The 15572-nt window shown below is 53.1% G+C and overlaps 1 protein-coding gene across 1 annotated transcript; it reads right to left on the reverse strand.

Annotated features, from left to right (window-relative positions):
- Positions 1–7097: 7097 nt before the first annotated feature.
- On the reverse strand, positions 7098–15250 carry KLHDC8A (kelch domain containing 8A). Its single transcript, XM_006159247.3, is given in 6 exon segments — positions 7098–9420; positions 10228–10329; positions 10862–11077; positions 11287–11451; positions 14891–15124; positions 15127–15250. Coding segments are annotated over 6 exon segments (1035 nt in total). The 3' UTR covers positions 7098–9226.
- Between the last annotated feature and the right edge of the window lie 322 nt (positions 15251–15572).

Below are 15572 nucleotides of genomic sequence, written 5' to 3' on the forward strand. Positions count from 1 at the left end.
AGAAGTCCAAAAAGAGAACTCCCTATAGTTTAACTGAATTATGTGGGGAGGGGTGACAGAACCAGAAGCCAGGCTCCCACCACGGAGACCTCCCTGGGCAGAGCATCGCCATGGGTGTGTCCACACGTGGGGCTGGGTCAGAGGAGCAGGCCAAGAAACCCCAGCCCTCTGTCCCCTTCTGTCTATCTCTTAACCATCCATCAGAAGAGGAAAGAGGATGGAGGGTGAGGAAACAGAATGTGAAGGTGTTGGCAAGAGTCCCTGTTCCTGTCTTATCATCCAAATCAGAGTCCACACCCAAGTCCCGTGAGAACACTTATCTCCACGGTCCATGTGGCCTAGGTTCCTCTTCCCACAGGCTTCCCTAGAGGCTGAACGATCACGATGTATCTCATTATGCATTTTTTGACTTAGCTGGATGAGACCTTACTTGTTTTTTATGTTTGTCCTGATTTGAAAAGAGAGGGGCCAGACAGGCACAGAGATAAACATATGGCACTGTGAGAAAGACCCACATGAGAAAGTTCTAGGTTCACATCCAGAGACCTCCTTGAGTTTGCCAGGATCGGGACCTGACTGAGCCTGGGGGACCTGACAGTGCCACGACTCCATTGGGTGCTGTCCCTCTCATTGTATCTCTATTGTTCATAGAAGATACGAATAAACTTCCAAAAATTATAAATTAAGGGGCCAGCAAGTGACGTGATGGTTAAGGTGGTTGTATTCTCACATGGCTGACCACAGTTCAAGTTCCAGACCTGGTGGCTTGAAAATCTCACTGGGTCACACACCAGGAACATGTGCATGCACGCTCCAAATCACAGGAGAATGGAGGAGAAGGGATTGTGATGTGGCCATTCCCCTGGGGACTGACTTCTCACTTTCCCTTTCACTATCTCTCTCTGGTCAGCACATGCACCCTAAGAAAAAAAATTATAAATGCAAAGAAGAGGGCCAGCAGGTGACATGGTGATTAAGGCAGTTGGATACCAAGTAGCTAACCTCATAGTTCACATCCCAGACCCAGAGGCTTAAAAAACACATCAGGTACATGTGTGTGCATGCATGCATGCATGTGTGCCCAAAACCCTGAGAGGAAAGTGGCGGAGAAGGGATTGGTCAGCCCTCCCACCCCCAGGGGAGGGTGCTTTCTCTCTCTCTGGTGAATACACATACCCTTTAGCAAAAACTAAAAAGAGAGAAGAAATAATTTTATGCTGGTAAACCATGTTTTTTTTTTCCTTATCAGGGATGTTTTGCATCTTAAGTCATTATTTTCAAAATAAGAGTATTTGAACATAAAAATCTGTTTCTGTTTGATTTAAAATGCCACCTGCTTGATCTACTAATTCTCGGCAGGCCATCCTGGCCCACTGGGGCATGTCTCCCCACCGGCCTTCCTCTCTGTGGTCTATATTTTCAAGCAGACAAACCCTTTGAAGCTTGGCTTGCTGTCTTTTGAAGCGTGTTTCCTGAAGAGGCTTGCCTTCTAAGAGTAACAACTCCCCAAATCTCAGCTAACTCATGGAGAGTTGTTGGGCTCGGGGTCCAGCCGGTGGTAGGGTGGTTGGATGGCTGGATCCCACGTGGTTGACAGTGCAGTTCAAGTCCTGGACCCAGTGGCTCAAAAAACATGCCAGATGTGTGTGCATGTGTACTTAAAATGCCAAGAGGAGACAGGAGTAGAAGGGACTGCAGGATGGCCAGCCTCCTTGAGGGGTGATTTCTCACTTAACAAAAAAGTTCTAAAGTTCTGTACCTTGTCTGTCTCTTTTGAAAAGCAAAGAGCTATGCAAAACCTTTTGTGTTTGGCTGCAATGTCACCTGTAAATTAACTTGATTATTTTCTAGGAGAAAGACTGTGTACTTCAGAGGGGAAGTAAAAAGAGCTGAGAGGACAGGGAGACCATTCAGACCTATTCTAACTATTCCAAATCCCGGGGGTGCTGTGCTGCAGGCAGCGAGAACTGCAGGTGGGGACCAGGTACCACCGCGCACCCTCTGCCTCCCTTTCTGGTGGCTTGAAACACATGGGATCCTACACCTTCCTTTCCTTTTAATGTTTTTTACATTTTGAATGATTTATTTATATATTTATTTGTTGTGCTTTTGCTTTTCTTCCTTTAGAGAGATTTTTGCTACAGGGCACATGCGCTCTCGAGAGAGAGACAGAAAGAGAGAAATCACCCCCCAGGGGGATGGCCACCCTGCAATCCTTTCTCCTCCCTTTGCTTCTTGGGATTTGGGGCACATATGAATACATGCCCGGTGTGAGTTTTAAGCCACTGGATCTGGGACTCAAATTGTGGTCGACTGTGTGGGAGTCCAGCAACTCACCGCTATGCCATCTGCTGTCCCTATTTGCTGTGTTTTTCAAGTTACTGGATCCGGGACTGGAACCATGGTCAGCCATGTGGGAGTCCAATGCCTTAACCTCCATGCCACCTGCTGGTCCCCCTACACGTGTTTCTTCAGCCTAAACTTCACCTGGAGTTTCGACAGGCTAAAAATATGTATTTGTATGTTTTACTTTTAGAGCAGGCACCCTGTCTATGTTCTGAACATTAATACCTAACTTTATGGAGCCAATCCTGGTTCCAAGTATATTAGATGTAGCATCACCTCCAAGACCACCTGGCTAGGATATAGCAGAGCTGGGAGGCAAACCTGTCACGGCTCATGTCCTCAACTACAAATTGCATTACCTTATGGTGCCCAGCTGGGCACCGTGAATACGAGATGGAACCGGTAAGCTGCTAACAATCTGGATTCTAGTGACTCTTCTCCAGAGTTTGGAGCTTGGGTACTTCCCTCACGAAACACAGTCCTCCAGCTCAGCACTACGATGGGCAATTAATGTTACCTACGGGTCAGGCCTGAGAAGTTGGCTCTTCTTGCCCAGCCAGAGAGCTTGCCCTGTCTGTTGCCTGGGGCAGCAGGGAGCGCACCAAGGGACAGGAGTCAGGGGCCCTGGGTGCCAACTGTCCTTCTCTACCCACCCATGCAGTGGTCACGGCCCAGGACTTTCTCTTTTGGGGGTGGTTTCTGATCTATGAAAAGGGATTTGGATAAATCTACTCTGCATTATCTTTCTCCTTCTCCTTCTTTTTAGAGAGATTTTTGCTATAGGGCATGTGCACTCATCAGAGAGACAGAAAGCAAGAAATCACTCCCCAGGAGGGATGGCCATGCCGCAGTCCCTCAAACCACGGTTGATTATGTGGGAGTCCAGTGACATAACCATTCAGCCAACTGCTGGTCCCTCTGAGTTCTTTTAAACCTGCCGTAACTTCTCTGAAATGTCTAAGCAGCAACAAATTAAAAATTCTGGTCCCTGGCCTTCTTTTGCTCACCTGATGACTGGGTCCCTCCATCCTGTATATGCAGAAGCCCCGCTCCCTCCTTCTGCCCCAAGCTGGCATGATGCTCTGGCTCAGGAGTCTGGCATCCTGGGCTGCAGGCTTGGCTCTACCACTAATTGACTGTGATTGTCTCTCACCTTTCTGCAACTCTAGGGTAAGAACTATTTCCTTTCATACAGAGAATGCAGTGGGAGACCCCCTGTCCTTAGACCGTCTGTATTAGTGAACTGAGTCCTCACCACAACTTACTGAAGTAGGAACCAGTGTAGGATTACCCCCATTGTACAGATGAAGAAACTGAGGCACAGAGGAGTTAACTAGCTGCCCTGCAGGGTCACAAAGCTTGCAAGTGGTGAAGCCAGATGGAGCACCAGCCAATCTGGCTCCAGAAACACACTCCTAGCTCAATACTTTGGCTGAGAGAGGACTCTGCCTTGCCCAGAGTCTCAAGGTAGACTAAGCTGCTATACATCATAGTTTTCTCTTCGGAAATGTGCTAGTGACTGCCTGTGGGCCTGCCGTGGGACGAAACAAGACGTGAAGTTGGCAGATCGATGATATCCTATCAGTCTACGTGGGGGTTTGTGAACTCTGGTCCTCCCAAGCCCCCTGCCCTAATTCTGGCAGGACCCAAGTGTGCGGGGGTGAGGTGGAGGAGGGAGCCATGCCATCAAGAGGCTTATCAGAGGTCCTGAGTACCAGCTGATCTGATCTGGGACAGATGACAGCTGAGATAAGCTAGAGCTAGGACTGGCCACTGAAACTGCAGGAGTCTGGAGCTCTGTGTGGGGCAGAGATGGAGGAGCTGACTAGGTAGGGAAGAGAAGGGACCTTTTCACTCTTCGGTGCTGGATTTGTAACTCCAGAACAAGGGTGCTCTGAGAGGCAGCGCGAGAGTGGGTGGGTATTTGTGCAGCTTTGTAGTCTGCAGACACTAGTCCATGTTTAGGAAAGGGTCTGCTTATCCCATAGTCAATGGCGAAGCAAAAGCGACCTCTTTTTCTGCCCCTCACTCCTGAGTCCATTTCTCAGTTTCTGAGATTACGTCCTCCCCTTGCTGTGGGGTTGTGAAGTGTGTGTGTGTGTGTGTGTGTGTGTGTGTGTGTGTGTGTTGAGGAAGGTGGGGAATCTATGTTTAGGATTGCAGTAAAAGCTCTCTTGGGATTGCTCCACTGGGTGCCAGGTGCCAGAAGTCTCCAAGTACCGCTAACCCTGCTGTGTCGTTGTCCTAAGTCATCTGAGCTCTCCCAGGACTGGCGTGAGATACGGATGAATCAAAACAACCCCATCTTGGGCCCAGCAGGTGGTGTGGTGGTTAAGGATGCTGGACTCCCACGTGGCTGGCTGCGGTTCAAGTCCTGGACCTGGCAGCCTGTTTTCTCTCTCTCCCTTTCTCTGGTCAAGTTTAAATAAATAAATAAATAAATAAATAAAGTTAAATAAAGTAATTCTAAAAGAAAACAAACATCCTATCTATAGATGCCAACATTTTCACATGCACTGTTTTATTGGCCCTGCAAAGTAGGAGCCTTGGGTTAGATTGTGGGGTGCAGAGGTTGTTGATGTAGATTGGCAGGGGGTATAGTAAGCCTTGGAATGGAGACCAGAGGACGGGGTTCTGCACCTAACTTTGCCACTTGCTGGTCACATGACCTAGGGCAGGTGATTCGGTCTCCCTAGGCCTCAGTTTCTAATTAGTCAAAGGAGATTCTGAGGCCAGCCCTATGGCCTGATGGTTAAGGCAGCCAGTTTCCACATGGCTGATCGTATGTTTGAATCCCAGACTAGCAGGTTGAAAACCATGCTGGGCATGTGCGGGATGGAGAAATGTAGGAAAAGGGATTATGGCATGACCATTCATCATGGAGAATGTCTCCTTCTCTTCCTCTCTCTCTCTGTCTCTCTCTGGCAAGAGCAATGCCCTTTAGCAAAAAAAGGAACCCTGAACTTGGAGGTGACTTGTGCTGTTAAAGGCTCCTCTGTGGGGGTGGGAACTCCACGTAATTGCTGCTCCCCCTGGAGGGAGTGGGCATCTCTCCACCCCCAGGAGGCCCAGGAATGATGGGCAGGGCAGGGCACGGGATGGGAAGTGTGCCCAGGAGGGAGCTGGGAGGCGGGTCCGTCTAGCACTACCTCCCTGCCCGTGCCTGGCTCCTGCTGGCAACCTGAGCCCTTGGCCTCCCAGGCTGATCCTGGAATGTAAACCCCAAGCAAAGCACATTCTTTCCCCGGGTCACCAGCTCTTGGCCCTCAGCAAGGGAAGGCAAGAGCCAGCATTTCTCTTGGCCCTGAATGACACTAGCACTAGCATGGCTGGTCCAAGGGGGCTGTTGTTACAGGCTGGATTAATCTGCTTGTCACCCACAGTTCATAAAAAGCGCAATTCTGACCTGTCGCTTGTGTTCAAGCCTCCGACAAAGGGGAGAGAGAACCCGGTCCCCAAGCCAGGGTTTTAGAAATACCGCATATATCCCGATCCAGTTCCTGTGTTGGTCACAGGCTGCAGACCTGCTCAGAGGAAAAGAGGAGGTAGGCAAAGGGTCCCCTGGGAGCTAGCGCTGGCTCCTTCGCCTCTGACTTTCACGCAGCTTGATGGTTCGCTGCACATTTACATACTGCACCCTAGGCACTGCCTCTACAAGGGCTGATGATAGCCACAGTACTGAGGAGCAGCTCAGAAGTTCTGTGTGTCTGGGGCAGTGTACGTTCACCAGGTACACATGGAGGGGGACATTCCAGCTGGCAAGGACAGGCTGTGCAGGGCAGGGAGTCGAGGACCGAGGAGCACTGGGCAGAGGCAAGGAGGGGAGGCTAGAAGGGCGGGACCTTTGAGAAGGGCCTCCTCAATTCCTCAATATCAGGAGGGAAGGAGAGAGCAAGAGAATGAGAGCGACAAGCACACTCCACAGGGCCTGGTCACGCCATGATCCCCTTTCTCTAGCCCTCCTGCCTGCCAGGACCCTGGCACCATACAAGTACCCAGTGTGTTTTCAGCCGAGCGGACCACAGACTCGAACTGCAGTCAGCACGTGGTTTCCAGCTCTGCAGTCCAGTGTGCTACTGACTATGCCACAGAGGCTGGACCATCACTGTTTTTGAGACTATCAGTTACTACAATTAGGACCAAGGCCCATTTTCTTTGTAAGTTTATTTATTTCTTCCACAAGCTAGAAAGACAGACAGAGAAAGAGAGGCAGCACTTCCAACAGCGTCTTAATGCTGAGAGCCACGCCCAGCCCCAGCCAGCCCTGGCTCATGGGCATGTTTGTGGCTGGCATGCTCAGGAAGGTCTCCACACATGAACCCATAACTTTCCCATGTGGGCTGGTTTACAAAGGTCACATTACCACATGTCACTGCCTGGCCGCCATCAAGGCCCACTTCCTGTGGAACGGCAGACAAGCTGCCTCAAAGTCTTCATCTCATCCAACAAGGAGGAGGGCAGGGTGGGCTGTGGGGACATTGACTGGGGCCTTAGGGGAGGGTCCCTAGGCCTGTGGGCCACGTCCTCTCTCTCACAGCTGTTGAGAGAGGACTCTGAACAGACCATTAGAGCCCTGGCAGGCTAGAAAGCCATCCACTGCCAGCCTCATGCTCCTCCCTGGCCCCTCCATCCATGGAGCAGGCCTTGCCAAATTGCTGACAGGCTTCTCCCCGAGCCACCAAGAAAACCCATCGACTCTGAGGCCAGCAAGTGGTGTGGTAGTTAAGGCGGCTGGATCCCGCAGAGCCCACTGTGCAGTTCAAGTCCTAGACCCAGTGACTCAGCAGAGAGCAGCTTCAGCCCTGCACTGTTGTCACAGGTCCTGGGGTCTCATCTGACCTTCCAGAGCTGACTGTACCCCTAATGTCCCAACCACCTAAAAAACGCCCCAGTCCTGTCCACAGATATGAGGTCACTTATGCACTTGGAAGGATGTTCCCTGCCCACAAGTCTTGGCTTCCATTTGGAGAGGGTGGAGGCACCCTGTGCATAAACATCTGTCTTGGGTAGGGGATTGGGGGTGGGGTGAGAGGGGTCAATGCCAAATGGAAGTGGAACCAGGAGCCCCTAGCAGGGTGTCTTTTGAACCACTCCCCAGAACATGCTGGTCCACCCTTCATCAGCTCTGCAGCACCTGCAGTTCTTTTGTAACAGGGTCTGAACTGAACCAGCGGGCTCCAGAGCAGTAGGGACGGTTTCTTCTGTCTAGTCACTAGGGGGCACCAGCGGCCACAGGATGCCATTAGCCCTGAGCGGGAAGGACATGCTGGGCCAGCAGGTGGCAGTGCCCTTCTGGGACCCAAGTCAGGAAGAAGTCTGAGTACTCAGAGAAGGGAAAAAAAGCCCCTATCTCTAAAGACTCATGTTTGTTAGTCCTTGAAGATCCAGCTGCAGGTGTCACCCCTACACACGCCCACACGCACACAGCAGGAGGTTCCCTCTAAGCTCCCAGATCCAGGTAGATCCTCCTCTGCTCCCACCTCCGTGAGAAATACCAATGCCGTCAAGTGGTGTTACCTACTCCTCCACAACCCTTCAGGCCAGGTGTTTGATTTGTCTCTGTATCCACAGCGCTAGCACAGCTTTTAAAAATAACTGGGAATCAGAAAGAGGTGCCACACAAGCGAAAAGGAGCACTCTTCAAGTGTTGTTTTTTTTTTTTTTTAAGTCAGTGAGCAATTCCCTTTCTGCTTTGCATAAGACAAAAATGAGCTTAAGCTGAATGAGCTGGGGCTAGCGAATGAGAACGAGTAATCTGAGGAAGAAAACTGAATGAATGCAACCTTTTCTTCACACACACATGGAGTCTCAACGCCAAAGGAGGAAAATATGCTGGTTTTCAGAGTGGGGTGACTGGAATGGTTGTGAGAAGGTGGAACTCTTGAGAGGGAGCAGCCAAGCACAGATGGTCCTTGGGACCCTATTTAGCCTGAGATGCTGGAGGGATTTTTTTCCACGGGGTCCCTGTACCCATCAAGACACCCTTCTATCGCACCCCAGAGCAGGGTGCAGAGACAGGAATATAAATTTTAATCATTGTGCTGCTGCAATTAACCAGAGTGCAAGGAATCCATCCTTGGTGGATTTGATGCCACAGTGTAGATGAGAAGGTCTCACACAGAAACACGCTAGGGGGTCTACAGTGACAAAAGGCCAGGCCTCTGGTGAGGAGGGGGTGGTAGGAGGCAGACTGGAATGGGGAGGTGTGGGGAGCAGACCCAGGGCTGTGAGTCTGCTCCTTCCCCCTCATCACACGCCCAGCGAGGACCCCAGGAAGGAGGAGTCCTCCATGCCAGGGCTGATGGCTGGACTGTCCGCATGAGCTCAACCTCCTTGCCAGGGCAGCGGCCTCCAACTTCAGTGCAATTCCTGCCGAGGTCCAGGGCAGGCCCGCAACTGGCCACCAAAGGCTGGGGTGTGCAGACCAAAGGAGAGGAAAGAGATGGAAGCCCCTCCCACACCCAGGTCCTCCATTTTTCATCCCAAGAAATTCTCCAACAGTTCAGAGTCAGGGAAAGGATAGCAACAGCGCTCGTCCTCGGGGTCAGAATTGCCCCCCACCTCCTGAAGTGTGGGGAAGCAGACCTTCCTGGAGGGAGGCAGGACATATTCCGGTGCCTTTCTGTGCCTGAGCAGCAAGTGGGGCTCTCCCCAGGGACAGCTCAGCTCCACCCATCGGCTGCTGGAGTCCTCTGCACTTTGTCCAGTTTTCTGGGTTTGAAGGTGGTGGTGGGTCACTTCAAGACCCAGACTGTGACCCTCTGGCTGCTAGCAGAAGCTGGCCTCCTGGGAAGGAGTCCAGACTACTTTGACAAGACTGTCCTTCAGGTGGAGAGTGGAGTGGGACAGTCCGGGCCAAAGGTGCTGGGCCCAAGGACAGCTAGGAGTCCAAGACGCAAAGGGCTTCCACCGCGTCGCTCAGACCCTGGTTGACACCGCCCACGGCCAGGAGGCAGTTCTTGACCACAATGCTGGAGCAGGCACAGCGGGGCGTGGGCATGGCAGGGAGGGCCTCCCACTTGTCCTTGCCGGGGTGGAATGCTTCCGCTGTCTCCAGGACAGTGGGCTGGTTTCCTGAAAGCACCGAGGGGAGCAGACCTTACAGAGGAGCCCACAGTCATGCACAGTCAGCCTGCCTCCTGCCTTCCCCTGGGGGCCCAAGAGCAGAAGTTAAGCCACCTCAGCTTCCAGGGCACAGGGTCGCTTCCCCTCCCTACGTGGCCCATGGCTCTTGGCATGTGGCCACTTCGGGGCAAACTTTTTTTCCCTACCCCTCACTTCTCCCACCTCCCTCCTGCCTGCTTCTTACTGAAAAAGCTACTCACATGGTTTTGCTCACCTGGTCCTTTCCTGCATGAAGAAAATGGGGGTTTGTCACACTGAATAAACTCAGGGTGTCTGGAAGCCTGTTGCCTTCTCTCTCTCTCTGGATGGTGGTGGGCCTTTCACCCTTAAAATCCTTCCTTCAAAATACTAATAATCTCTGGGAGGCTTAATATACCAGTACTGAACCCAGTAGATCTGATTTACTAAGGTTGTTCCTATTCCTATTGGGATCCAGGAGGGAAACGGGCCCCTCTGTACTCTACCTCCTCGTACTCCTGGATAGGGCCCAGGGACCGGTTCTCAGCCAGCCTGCATTACAGTTATCAGTATGTCCCTTGGTCTCTCTGGGCCTCAGTTATCCTATATAAGAGGACAAAGAGACCACAGCCTGGCCCATTTGTGGAGGTAAGTCCAGGCTGGGAGGAGGGGAATTAAGAATTCTCTGGAATTAGACAGTAGGCAGGTGGTGTGCGGGGACCATGCCCTCTCCTACACATGCCAAGTGCCTGGGATGCACCGAGCACAGTGTCACTAGTTCGGAAGCTCCCGCCTTACCAAGTCCCCCAGCCACTATGACTCGTCCACTCAGGGCCCCAGCCACAAAGTCTGCCCGTCGCTTCTTGAGGAAGAATGAGCGCTCCATCTTCAACCAGCCCCCTAGAGGCCATGGAAAACAGCAGGACAAAGAGAATGAGATGCTGCCCACCACCCCCAAATACGGACTGGGCCCCAAACTGCTCTCACCCTGGGTAGCTTCTCCACCCCATTTACCCCCTGTGCTCAGGGCACTCACGGATCCCCTAAAAGGAATCACCTTGCCCTGCTTCTGTTCCCGCAGTTCTAAGCTGGGAAGGAGGTTATTACGGGCAGGGCGTGCAGGAGCCAGGATCCTCTTTCTCCAACAGAAAAAGGTCAGATATCTCACTCCCTGCCCTGGTCATGCATGGCTATTGAAGGGAAATAGGTAGGAGAGGCTTTGACAGAACCGCCAACCAACCAGAGCAGAGCTCTAGGCAGATGAAAGCATGCGATGCCCGGAGTAGCCGAGTGCAGAGGGGGCGTTAGGACTCTGGAAAGGCTTGCCCAGCGTAGTAAGTGGCCCTGGGTAGATAGGTGGGATGAGGAGGGCAGCCAGGGCTTCGGTCGGGGAACTCCGGAGAGCAGGACAGGGGGCTGGCTCCTGGCTCACCCTGCTCCATGTCGAACACATCCATGGTCCGCAGGAACTTGGGCTGCCGGTAGAGCCGACCCTGCCGCAGACCGCCCAGGCTGTACAAGCGGCTGTCCAGGGTCACGAAGCTGGAGAAAGCCCGCTTGCAGGGGATGTTGGGGAACTTGGTCCAGGAGCGAGTCTCGATGTCGAAGACCTCAAAGGCATTGACCGCGTACTTGGACTGTCTTCCCCCTGGAGGCCGGAGCAAGGTGGGGGTGGGCAGAAGATTGAGTCCCTGAGGCCAGACCTGGGTTTCTCCTGTCTGCTCCCCATCCTAGAGGAGCACTCCATGGGCAGGTGATTATCCCGTGTCAAGGAGATGCTCAGCCACAGCCCTGCCTCCCACGGGAACTGAAACAAGGGAGCAAAGAGGACTGAAGAGGAAGAGTAACCATCCTTACCCAGTACGTAGATCTTTGAGCCTCGGAGGAAGGAGGTGGCAGCATATCTCGGGGTGGGCATGGGTGCTAGCGATACCCACATGTCCTTGAGCATGTCGTAGTGCTGGAGGTGGCTGTGCGGACGGAGGTCCAGGCCCATCCCGCCTGCTGCGTACACCCGATAATCTATGGAGAAGGGCCACACATACCGCAGGCTCAGCTCCCAGACGCCAGGAGGCAGGCCCACCAGCACCCATCACCAAGCAGGGCCAGGCCAAGTTCCCAACACCGCTCTGCCATGCCAGCCATATCGATGTCAGTGTGGCTGAGAGCATCTGTCAAAGTCCCTGTCACACTGAGCCACCTGGGTCTTCCTGAAGCCACGGCAGGGCCACATGCCTCAGCCTGCCTTGGGGTCCAGCTCTCAGCTGCACCCAAAGCACTAAGTCCTACACAGGGTGGACTGCGGTGCGGCCTAGGCCTAGATAAGCCTTGCAACTCTTGTCTCCTCTTCTGGGCAGCCAGAGGGGAAGCCAAAGAGTATCTTCTATCTTCTTTTTTTTTTTTATTTTTAAAGAATTACTTTATTTAAATTTATTCATCATCGTTATTATTTTAATTTGACTAGAGAGAAACAGAGGCAGACAGAGAGAGAGGGAACGTGAGAAAGCAAGCCACCAGATCCAGGACTTGAACCGAGGTTGGCCACGGGGGAGTCCAGTACATTTAACCACCACACTACCTGCTGGCCCCCTATCTCCTTTTACTTAGTTATTTTAAATGGGCAGAATATACAATTATGTTTTTATCAAGCACAACATGAGGTTTTAGGTATACAACCATCATGGAATGGTTAAGTCTAGCGAATTCACAAATGCGCGATTACGTCACATAATTATCAGCAGGAGTCTTCCTGGGACAGCCTCCAGGGCTGGCCTGTTCCCCAGACTGGAATTCTCCAGGTATAGCAGGGGCTTTCAGAAATGAGGTGAGCCCTGCTGTCACTGGCCTTGTGGGACACTGGACTGCCACTGATCCTCTTTTTGTCTGCACCCCATGGGGGATGTCATCCTCCAGCCGAAATCAGGAGGCTTGTTCACCTCAGGAGGCAGCCTGTACTAATGAGATGGGGAAGGGGTGAAGAGGGTGAGGCTTTGAAAGAGAAAGAACAGGCCCCTTTAAGAAACTGCTGAGGCAATGCGCTGGGTCCCCTCGCCCTCTCTACTGCTCCTGGCTGTGGGTAGCCTTTGGAAGGACACACACTGCACAAGGCTGAGAAGGGCCCCTGTTTCCCTGGGCCTCACCCAGCATCTTCTGGGACCGTCGGGTAAATGGGGCCCCCACAGGGCCCTCTCTTCCTCAGGATCCCATGCCTGCCTGGGTTTCTGCTTCCTAGCAGCCAGTCCTCACAGCTTCTGGCTCTAAAAGATCTTTACTCTTCAAGGTTATCCAGAAATGAGCACTACTTCCCCCTCCTTTCCAATCTTACCGAAGTAAACAAACCAGAGCCAACCTTAGCCTGAGGTCAGGAGACGGGCCTCACACAGGCTCCAACCCTCCCATGCTGTGTCAGCTGCAGCACCTGCCCCCGACAAGTCCACGCCACACTACCCTCCACGCCAGTTCTTACACATCCTTGTCGATTTCCTGGGTGTCCCTGGACTGCACTGCTGGGCCGAGTGCACCAGTCCGTCTGACTGAAGGGACCTCCACTACCCTACTGTCACGTGTTACTGAAATAATCTGTCTCCTTCAACAGATTGCAGGGCCTTGAGAATCTTAATATGTAGCCCCAGAACCTGGTACCATGCCTGGCACACAACACAGGCATGTGAAAGCTTATGAAACCAGTTGTTGAATCCATCTGATGCCCTCGTTGAGAACACAGAGTCAACTATCACGTCCTCGCTGCGGAACCTCAGACCAGTGAGTTAACTTCCCTGGGCCTTACACTCCTCCCTAAAATGAGGATAGTAACACTGCTTCAGTGGACGGATGTAAGGATCGAAGGGAAAGCACCGGTGGTAAGGACCCGATACAAGTTCACTCTTAATATTTCAGCACCATTTATTGAGGCCTGAGGATGAAGAGGTACTCCTTTTTTTTTCAATAATTTTTTTTCAACTTTATTTACTTATTTTTTTTAATTTGCCAGAGAGGGACAAAGTGAGAGAGAGAGAAAATGAGAAAGCAAGCTACTAGGTCTGGGACTCAAACCGAGGTTGGCCATGTGGGAGTCCAGCACCCTTAATCGCCATGCCACCCACCGGCCCTGTTCCTCATAGGTCTCCAGGCCCTCCATCTTTCTACACTGGGAGGTGGTGGAAGACCCACTGGACCCCCCTGCCCTGTGGGATTCTGGACTAGAGCTTCTGTCTCGTCACCATTACAGTCAGACCTTTCCTTCCTCCTGGGGTCTAGCATCTGCCCAGAGTGCTTAAGAAGTACAGGTTTAGGGGGCCGGTAGGTGGCATGGTAGTTAAGGTGTTGGACTCCCACATGGCTGACTACAGTCCCAGTCCTGGACCTGGAGGCTTGCTTTCTCACTCTCTCTGGCCAAACTGAGAATAATAATAAATGGGTAAAGTTAAATAAAGACTTCTTTAAAAGAAGAAAGAAAGAAAGAAAGAAAGAAAGAAAGAAAGAAAGAAAGAAAGAAAGAAAGAAAGAAAGAAAGAAAGAAAGAGAAAGAAAGAAAGAAGGGAGGGAGGGAGGGAGGGAGGGAAGAAGAAGGGACAGAGGGAGGGAGAGAAGGAGGAAGGGAGGGAGGAAGGGATACTGGTTTGGGGCCAGCAGATGGCATGGTGGTTAAGGTGCTGGACTCCCACATGGCCAATTCAGTTTGGGTCCTGAACCCAATGGCTTGAAAATAACACCAGGCACGTTTGTGAGTGTCCCAAATCCCAAGGAGAATAGAGGAGAAGGGACTGGGGCATGGACATCCCTCCCAAGAGTGACTTCTCATTTTCCCTCTCTCTGTCTCTCTCCAGCGAGTGCACGCACCCTATGGCAAAAACCTAAAATATAATATAATACATACACACAGGTTCCTGCTCTGCAGCAGCTAGGACAGTAGCTTTGAGAAAGTGAAGTGAGACTCTTCAAACCACGTGGGCAGCACATGTTTGGGAAGACCTTGGAGAAGCTCCTGGGAAGGTGCTGCAGAACAGCCCTCCAGCGTGGAGGACATGCTGGTCCCCACCTTACATCTCGGAGACTGGGAGGCAGCTAAGGGTGGGAAGGGGCTCTGGAATCAGGTCCCAAAGCCGCTCTAGTGACACCTGATGATGGCACAAGGACAGAGTGACCATCCTCAGGACGCCAAGTAGGTATCTGCAGGCAGAGGCACCTGCAGATTTCAAGGGGGGAGTTGGAGGGGGTGCTCGTCATCCTGCAGTGGCCGCGGTCTGCAGACCTTGCGCTGAACCTCCCCGATGGAATTACCAGAGCCTCAGTTTTCCCATCTGCAGAGTAGGGCCACACAGGTCCCTCGTTTTAGTGTCTATTGCACAGGTCGAAGGAGATCAGGCACGTCGGAGGGCCCCACATCAGTGTTGGTCTCCACCCCTTTCCCCTGTAGGTCCCCACCCCCTCCTCTCCCCCAACCTGGCCCTGTCCCACTTGCCTTTGGCCGTGACAGAAATGCCCATGGCAGGCTCGCGCAGCACACTCCTCTTCTTCCACTTGCCCTCGTCAATATTATACATCTCCACGACCTTCAGGGGCAGCTGGCTGGTGCCCACACCCCCGATCACCATGATCCGCTTCCCCAGCGCCGTGACAGCCACCCCGGCTCGGGCTGTCGGGAGGGGGGGCAGGGCTGTCCACTGGTCGGCTTCAGGGGAGTAGACCTCAAACGGTGGGCGTCCCAGCCTCCGATGGCATAGACCTGGCCGCCGGTCTCCAGCAGGGAGCAGTAGACCCGGCGGCTGGGCAGCGGCGCCAGGCGCTTCCATTGGAAGTCCTTGGTGTTAGGCACCTCCATGGCCGCCCCGGGGGCCCCGCCGGCAGTACCCCAGCGCCCGCGGAGCACCAAGGCGCCGGGGGTGGTGCGAACTGGGGGTTCGCGGGCTACTTGGCGCCGGTTGCCGGGTCCCCTGGCGCCGCCTCCATCTCGCTGCCGTGCGCCAGGTCCCGCCCGACGCCAACCAGCGGTTCACGGTCCCTCAAGTCTCAGCGGTCCGGCGGCGTCCACGCCTGGCCCTGCGGGAGGAACCGGGCGAATCAAGGGCAGCCAGGGCCACGCGACCGCTCTGCCACTGGGCGCACCGGCGGGGTGCTGAGCCCCCCGCCAACCTTAATGAGGG

This window comes from Tupaia chinensis, unplaced genomic scaffold, assembly GCF_000334495.1.
Source record: "Tupaia chinensis unplaced genomic scaffold, TupChi_1.0 Scaffold000627_1, whole genome shotgun sequence".
Classification (NCBI taxonomy): domain Eukaryota; kingdom Metazoa; phylum Chordata; class Mammalia; order Scandentia; family Tupaiidae; genus Tupaia; species Tupaia belangeri.